This window comes from Prunus avium, chromosome 4 (assembly GCF_965620075.1).
Source record: "Prunus avium chromosome 4, drPruAviu1.hap1.1, whole genome shotgun sequence".
NCBI classification, from domain to species: domain Eukaryota; kingdom Viridiplantae; phylum Streptophyta; class Magnoliopsida; order Rosales; family Rosaceae; genus Prunus; species Prunus avium.
The window spans coordinates 23,239,510-23,247,702 of record NC_142287.1 but is presented as its reverse complement, the minus strand read 5'-3'; the positions used below and the strand labels follow the sequence as shown (position 1 = coordinate 23,247,702).

At 36.2% G+C, this 8,193-nt stretch overlaps 1 protein-coding gene across 1 annotated transcript; it reads left to right on the top strand.

Moving 5' to 3' along the window:
* Nucleotides 1-5,230: 5,230 nt before the first annotated feature.
* Nucleotides 5,231-7,935, top strand: LOC110752195 ((-)-alpha-pinene synthase-like). Its single transcript, XM_021952793.2, has 7 exons — nucleotides 5,231-5,432; nucleotides 5,680-5,959; nucleotides 6,074-6,446; nucleotides 6,539-6,757; nucleotides 6,856-6,994; nucleotides 7,095-7,343; nucleotides 7,419-7,935. The coding sequence occupies exons 1-7, from the start codon at nucleotides 5,301-5,303 to the stop codon at nucleotides 7,710-7,712; spliced, it is 1,686 nt and encodes a 561-aa protein (XP_021808485.2). The 5' UTR covers nucleotides 5,231-5,300; the 3' UTR covers nucleotides 7,713-7,935.
* Nucleotides 7,936-8,193: the final 258 nt, after the last annotated feature.

Below are 8,193 nucleotides of genomic sequence, written 5' to 3'. Positions count from 1 at the left end.
TAAACCTAAAATTACTTCGTCCGTGATATTCTGAATCAGGACAAAGGATGTCTTAAAGCATATTTTATTTTGGCATACATGGGCTTTGGGTAACTCATACTTTAACTTAAGGGCTTTTCCTGACGCTGTGCCTAGAACTTCTTTAGATTTCCTATAAAACTGGGTTGGAACTAGACCTTCCTGAATACAATTTAAATCGGCTCCTGAATCAAATAAAGCAATTGTATTTAATTCAAATTCATTAATAAAAATACTAACTCTGGAGTACCATTTTCTAAAATTAATTGCTTAATTAGATTAATGACTTTTTCTTCCTTATCAGACAACTCAGGTTCTGACTCAGAACTAGACTTACCGAAAGGATTACTAGACTCTGCTTTGGATTCTAATAAATTAATTAAGTCTTGCTTAATTGCATAATTCTCAGTTTCTAGCTTCTGGCTTATTTGTCTTAATTCTAAAATTTCCTTTTTTACTATCTTAACTTCTAATTGGAGATCCTGAAGGGTAACTTCTTTCTTTTTATTAAACCTTTCTAAGGTGGCATTGAGACTTATCTTAGGCGGCGTGGGAGAACTAGCCTCCTCTTGACTTATGATCTTTCTAAGCTTCTTAAGGTATTCTGATTTCAATTCGGGATCCTGGACTTTACTAATTAATTCAATTAATAACTCCTCTTGCTCTTCTTGTTTAGTTAAAACACAAATGGATTTATTTAAAATTCTACAACATTTGTCCTTACAACCTAATTGGACTTCTGGCTCACTAGGTTGGGAACTGTCGGAACTATAGGCATGTGAACTATCTGAAGGCATAGGATCTGACTCAGTGTTAACTAACTCAAGAACTTTAATTAACTTGGCTTCTTCCTCGGATGCTAATTTTAACTGCTTAATTGCCTCTTTAACTTTGCATTCATTAGCATAATGACCTTGCTTTTTCCATTTGTAACATCTGACTTTGCTTTTATCTATGCTTTTCCTAGGGTAATTCTTTTTACTTTGTCGGGGGCTTTTCCTAAAACCTCTTGAATAACCTTTTGACCATTTGCTTTTCCTAGGGATAAATCTTCTTTTACTATAAAATTTATCATTATCACTGAAAGAATTTCTTTTGCGAGAATAATGGCGTCTTTTACTAAAGCGTCTATCATGGCTTCTTTTGACTTGTCTAGACGGCGGGACCGGTGCTAGACCATATTGTTCACAAAAATTACCTAATTCATACTTGGCATTTTTACTATCGGCTTGAATAGATTTTCCTATTTTTAAATCTACACACATTTTCATACCGACTTGATTAATTGTACTAATTATATTACCGTAAGTTAACTCATCATAATTAATTTGACCTGATTCATTGCTTAGGACTGTTCTAATTTTATGGGCAAATAAATTGGGGAGACCATTAATAAACTTTTCTTTCCAAAAGGCTTGATTACTGTCATCTCGAAGCATGACTCTGGAAATGAAAACATCTTTATACCATCTAAAATCACTTAGCTTAGGGCATCGAAGATTGCTTAACTGGTCATGTATTCTGGCTGTTGTACTACTGGGCGTTCCTATGAAATGCTCAATTATTGTATATAAAAGGACGTTGACTCCGTCTTCTATGCTTGTTCCTACTCTTTCATCTAAAATAGGGTAATTATTTTCATCTGTTTTAAAGGCATGAATTATTGTAAGCTTGGCAGCTTCTGTGAGATGTTTATCCCACCAGAAACGAAGTGTTCCTGTAAAACCTGTTTCTAAAAGGGAAACTATTTCTGACTGTCTTAACTGATGATTAGTGGCATAACTATTAGCTACCATAGACATATGTTGTAACTTATTAAGTATTTCCTATTCGGATAAACCATCTATATTCCATTCGTAAAGCTTATCGGAAGACACTGAAAATTGGCTTTGGGTTCTTTCTTCAAACTGGACATCTGGAGGCGTAGGCTTAGGATACCAATTTTTGGTAAGACTTGTAGGATTAACTTTGCCTGTTAAACGACTGACTTTAAGACTCTGGGCATCTTGGTTAACTTGGAAATTGCTAAAGGCTTTTTCTATTTTAGAAATATTACTAGTTTCTGACTCTAGGCTTTGGCTTGATTCTAAAGACATAATTGACTCACTATCAGAATTAACATCGAGACTTAAAACTTTAACTGAGGTTTCTTCTTCTCTTCCTTTATCTTTATCTTTATTGGGCTTGGGTTTAACTGGGGTTAATTCTTGAAACATTTCCTCTATTTTACGCATTGTTGGACTGACTTTAAGTGCAGACTCAGGCTTTAGGTTAAAGTGAACTAAAGGCTTTTCTTTCTTTGGCTTAAGGGTAACTTCCTGTGGAATTAACTTATCAACTTTTGTTTCTATCTTATCTAATTGTTTACCTATTACTATTAGGCTTGTGTTGGCATAATTATTCTGTTCTATGACCCTTTTGACTGGTTCATCTTTTGACTCAGCAACTTTGTAAGGGCTTGCAGTAATTTTGGCATTCCTATGATTGATTACTATGGCTTCAACTGGGGGGTGAGTACTGACAACTTTAGTATTATCGGATTTTTCCCATTTTTCCTGGGTTAAAGTAACTAGCTTTTGACTTAGATATTTGGCTTCTACATAATCTAGATAAGGTGATTCGGACCTAGTGGCTTTGAGATATTCCTTCCACTCATTGAAAATTTCTTTTCTTTGAGCTTGGGGGAAAGAATCATGATACTTGGCTTTTCTTTCGGCATTTTCAGGGGCTTGGAAATGGGCATCTAATTTTGACCAATGAATTTTAAACGGCTTATTAAGGACTCTTAATTGGGCATCACAATTATAAACATCAAAAGTAGAATCTTGGGCATCTGACCTAGTAGGTGACGTAGGCTGTATTGGCTCAGGAGGTGCAGTAGGGGCTTTGTAGCTTGGTTGGACAACCTGTTTGGCTTTTCTTAATTCATTAATTTTGAAATCAATTAAGGCTTTGTCGGCTTCTAAATCTCGTTCTGTAATCGAAGAAGACTCTGCAGACGAATGTCTTGCTGGAAACTTAAAGGATTGACTAGGCGTAGGTAATTGTTCTAATTGAACTGTTGACTTTACTGGCCTATCAAAACTGATTTTAACCGTACCATCTAAATAAGGCTGAATATAATCTAAATCATTTAAACTACGTTATATATATATATATATATTCATTTATAGGCATACATATTACGTATATGTATATGTGGATCGGATTTTGGATTGAGACTCATGAGTTTGTGCTTTGTGAGTACCCTGTACATGTATGGTTTATGCCCTGGTTTGGGAAGTGTTGTACGGCAACAAACGCCTTGGATAGGGTATGGTTGCGGGATTGAACTGATATAAAGGGAAGAAATTGATAATGTGTTCAATGCACATACGCTTTGGATAGGGTATGGCTGCGGGATTGAACTGATATAAAAGGAAGAGATTGAGAATGTGTTCATTGTGTTTTGTCGAAATTGGAGTTGTGATAAATATGAAATGTATCATTGGTTCTGCTTTAAATAATTGTTTATTATCGGAGTTATGACCGTTGATGAGAAGAACTACGTGTGGCTTGATCCCTTGCTAAGAGTACGTAGGTAGCTTGGGGCCTCACCTAGGTGCAGCCGCGAAATAAACTATATTTAAAAGGTTTGATTGATTCTGAGTATGGGAATGGATGTTTACGTGGTTGTTGGTTTTGAATCCTGTTTGATGATTTCGGTGGTATTCATAAATTTGTTTGAGATCTTTAATTTCATGTTGTTAACTTGTGCTTGCTGCCAGTTGGTGTTTTAAAATGTGCTTTTAACAGGTTGAAAATTTGGGAAAAGTCAAATTTGAGACTGCCGAAGTTTCGGCAGAAAGTCTCGGTTCTTAGTAAGTGGGCCCGGCATTGGTGTGATGTCAGAATTTCCATCGAGTTCCGAGGAATTCGAGGCGGGTCCTGTCAGGAGACAATCGAGTTCTATCAACTGTTGAGAGAAGGACAAATTTCAAGTGTTCAAAGAATTAAAAAAAAAGAAAAGTATAAGCATTCTTGACAGAATACTAATTTGTTTTAGGTGTTGAGAGCATGTTCAAATCACAAAGCGGGGGTCCAAATAAATAAAAGTGGTGTTCATAAGAGTTCTCTTCCTAGTCTATTTAACTGGTATGGGTTAGGGACATTTTTCGTCATTTCCTTCAAATATGACATATCCCGGAACAAGGCGAGATTTGTGACAACAAAAGGCAATCAACATACATTTGGCTCATATTGTTTCTAACTAGCACAAGATAGTAACATGGAAAAATAGTTGGGGTATGACTGTCATGTTGTTACGTGATTATTAATTCACATGTTATAATATGAGCGGACGACAACTTATAAATGAGAATATAATATTATAAATTAAGTACATATATAATAACATGAGTTTAACATGATAGGGCAATGTGAGAGTTACATTGAATAACTTCTGCTTTCACCAAATAAAAAATTCTCCACCAAACCCTCGTTAATTAGTTTCTAATTAGTCATAGAAAAAACGTTTCAAAAGCTATATTTTTATACAAAAAGTAGAAGAGCAAAAGTAAGACTAAAACATATTGCAACACGTGTGTTTAAATAAATCTAATAACATGAGTAACGTTGTAATTGCCCCACCAAACTTTGGTTAATTAGTTTCTAATTCGTCATGGAAAAAAAATGTTTCAAAAGCTTAATTTTTTTTATGCATAAAGTAGAAGAGCAAAAGTGAGACTAAAACATAAATATAATAACATGTGTGTGTTTACTGTTGTGAACAAATCATTGCAGCACATGTGTTTAAATAAATATAATAACATGAGTTGTAATTTCTCTACCAAACTCTGGTTAATTAGTTTCTTATTAGAAGAGCAAAAGTGAGACTAAAACATATGCAACGCATGTGTTAATACATAGGTTGCTCAGACCCAAAAAAGAAAAAACGTGCATATATCTCATAAGTTGCTCAGAGGACCCAGAAGAATAAAAAAAACAAAAACAAAGGAAGCAAACAAATCTTGCTGCCTGGCCCCTTAATTGCTGTCTTCCGTGAGACAACAATTAAAAACAATTCCATTCAAAGAACCTGAGACAACAGTTGCACCACGCCAATCGCCAATCGCCAATCGCCATGCCTACTATTACGTGATTTTTTTTATATTAATCTACTTTCTGGTATGCATCTCGATCCTTGCCTATATATACACGATTGTACAAGCATTGTGATCTACACCAAATAAGCTTTCCCTTCCCTTCCCCGAAAAAAGAAGAAGAAGAAAAGCAAGCAAACTATGTCTGTCCAAGTTGGTTCAGCAGCTCAACCACAAAATGCTAAGCCAGATGAAATTGCTCGTAGGACAGCAAATTTTCACCCAAGCATTTGGGGAGATCAGTTCATCAATTATGATGATTCACAAGACATGGTATGTAATGGATATCAAGCATGCACATGTCATATATAATTTTGTATAACTCTTCTGGAACAAATACTGTGAACCTGATTCACATATTGATGATGTTCGTTTGATTGTGTGTTTAGATTCATAGTTTGCCAACGAAAGTCTATCTGCAAGAGAACATTACTCTTTCTCACTAACTATATGCAGGTCATTTCGATTTTATAAAAACTTCTTCTTCATGTTTTTACTCATTTTTAATTTGTTGCTGCAGATAACTCACGCTCATAAGCAAGGGCAGGTTGACGAACTGAAAGAAGTTGTGAGGAGGGAAGTATTCACAACTAGTGCAGGTAATCTTTCACATCAGCTCAAGTTAATCGATGCAATCCAGCGCCTTGGCGTGGCATACCATTTCGAAAGGGAAATCGAAGAAGCACTGGAACGCATGCATACTACATTTCATGACCATGACAGCGATGATGATGGTGATCTATACAATGTTGCTCTTTGTTTTCGACTACTACGACAACATGGACATAATGTTTCATGTGGTAGGTTTATATAGAAATTAATTGATATACTTGTGAAGTGTGGTGTGAGAGACTTTTGGGCTACTATTATTCAAGTTCTTATCTTTTTGTCCATTTTTTGACCATCGAAACCAGATATATTCAATAAGTTCAAAGATGAAAATGGTAGCTTCAAGGAAAGCTTAATTGCTGATGTGTCTGGCATGCTAAGCTTTTATGAAGCAACACATCTGAGGGTGCATGGAGAAGATATACTAGAAGAGGCTCTTGCTTTCACCACCACTCACCTTGAGTCCGCAACAACCCGTGTAAGCATTCCATTGGCTGCACAAATAACTCAGGCCATAGAGAGACCTCTGAGAAAAAGTCTAGAGAGATTAGGTGCCAGACGTTACATGTCCATCTACCAAGACGAAGCTTCACATAATGAGTGCTTGTTGAAACTTGCAAAGTTAGATTTCAATCTTGTTCAGCCTTTACACAAAAAGGAGCTACAAGAGGTTACTAGGTAATATAATGAATTCTCTCTTTTACATAACATGAGGGATCTACATTGCAAAGTTCAATTTGGGAGTAATATATTTACATATAAATGTTTAGGTGGTGGAGAGCACTAGACTTTGAAAGGAAGCTGCCATTTGCAAGAGATAGGATGGTGGAGTTGTACTTTTGGATAGTGGGAGTGTATTTTGAGCCTCAGTATTCTGTGGGGAGAAAAATTATGTCGAAAGTGAGTGTCTTGCTAACGATATTGGATGATATCTACGATGCATTTGGCACATTTGAAGAACTAGTGATCTTTACTGAAGCAATTGACAGGTTAATAATTAGAAACAAACAATTAATTCTTGCTTTTTTTGTTAGAGAATATTCATTTAGTTTGTCTCAAAACTCTCCTAATTAATTATCTGTTTCAGGTGGGATCTCAATTGCAGTAATGAACTCCCTGACTACTTGAAAATATTTTACCATGCACTCTTGAATCTTTTCAATGAAATTGAGGAGGAGATGGTCAAGGAAGGAAGATCATACCGAGTTCCTTATGCAATACAAGCTGTATGTGAAACACGATTGAATCACAACTTCATTTGCTTTTGAAAATATACACTTTTGTTCTTGCTCAATTGATCCATTTTCACTGGTATATATGCCTCAGATGAAAGATCAAGCTCGATCCTATTTCAATGAGGCCCGGTGGCTCCACGAAGGACGAATTCCAAGTATGGAGGAGTATATGAGTGTTGCAACGGTTTCTATAAGTTACACCTTCCTTACAACCATCTCTTTACTTGGCATGGGAGATATTGTAACAAAGGAGTCATTTGAGTGGTTGCTCAATGGCCCCAAAATTGTCAGAGCTGCAAACACCATTTTCAGGCTCATGGATGATATTGTTTCGACCAACGTAAGTATAAATTATAGTAATTACGTACACGCATATGATCCGAAAAGACATTAATTTTGGATTTTATTTTTTCAGTTTGAGAAAGAAAGAGGGCATGCTGCTTCCAGTGTTGATTGCTACATGAAGCAATATGGGGTGTCAGAGCAAGAGACAGTTGATGTTTTTAAGAAACAGATTATGGATTTGTGGAAGGACATAAACGAGGAGTTTCTCAGACCAACTGCTGTGCCGATGCCTGTGCTTAAGCGGGTTCTGAATTTAACACGAGTGGCTGATCTTCTTTACAAGGGGGAAGATGGCTTCACACGTGTTGGGAAGGTCACAAAAGATAGTGTTGCTTCAGTCTGTATTAATCCTGTGCCGCTGTGAGTTGGATAAGATGGCCTTTTGTACAAGCGTGGATTTGATTGAGTCTTTTTTTGGGAAGGGTGTGTTGGGCCCGCCCAGTTTGTTTGGAATAATGTGTGTATTGTTTCTTTCTCCTAAGATTTTCACTTTTTATTTTGCATGTGTGTATCTTCTTATAGATATGTTTGGCCAGGCGAGACGAAGTTCAACTTTAATATCGAAATATCAGTTCTTGAGTTTTGATTTATCTGTCTTTTTAATCATTTTCAATCATTTATTCCTGAATGGTAGAAGATCATCCAAAATACTGGGTCCCTCCTCAGGTTCTCTAGACCATAATTTTTTGTACAATTATCACCTTTAAAAGTTGTCACATGTGGTTTTTTTGGTACAAGCCATAGTCCAAACTACATGAGAGGGAGATTTCTCACACACACAACTATGATGCCATTGGAGTTCAAACCTGATGACAGGACCCGCCCCGAATTCCTCAGAATCTATG

Bases quoted from the DNA above. Each gene is read 5' to 3' on its own strand.
- LOC110752195 (XM_021952793.2), top strand. From the start codon at position 5,301: ATGTCTGTCCAAGTTGGTTCAGCAGCTCAACCACAAAATGCTAAGCCA. The intron at 5,433-5,679 runs GTATGTAATGGA...TTGTTGCTGCAG, and splicing joins ATGATGATTCACAAGACATG to ATAACTCACGCTCATAAGCA. The intron at 6,995-7,094 runs GTATGTGAAACA...TATATGCCTCAG, and splicing joins TTCCTTATGCAATACAAGCT to ATGAAAGATCAAGCTCGATC.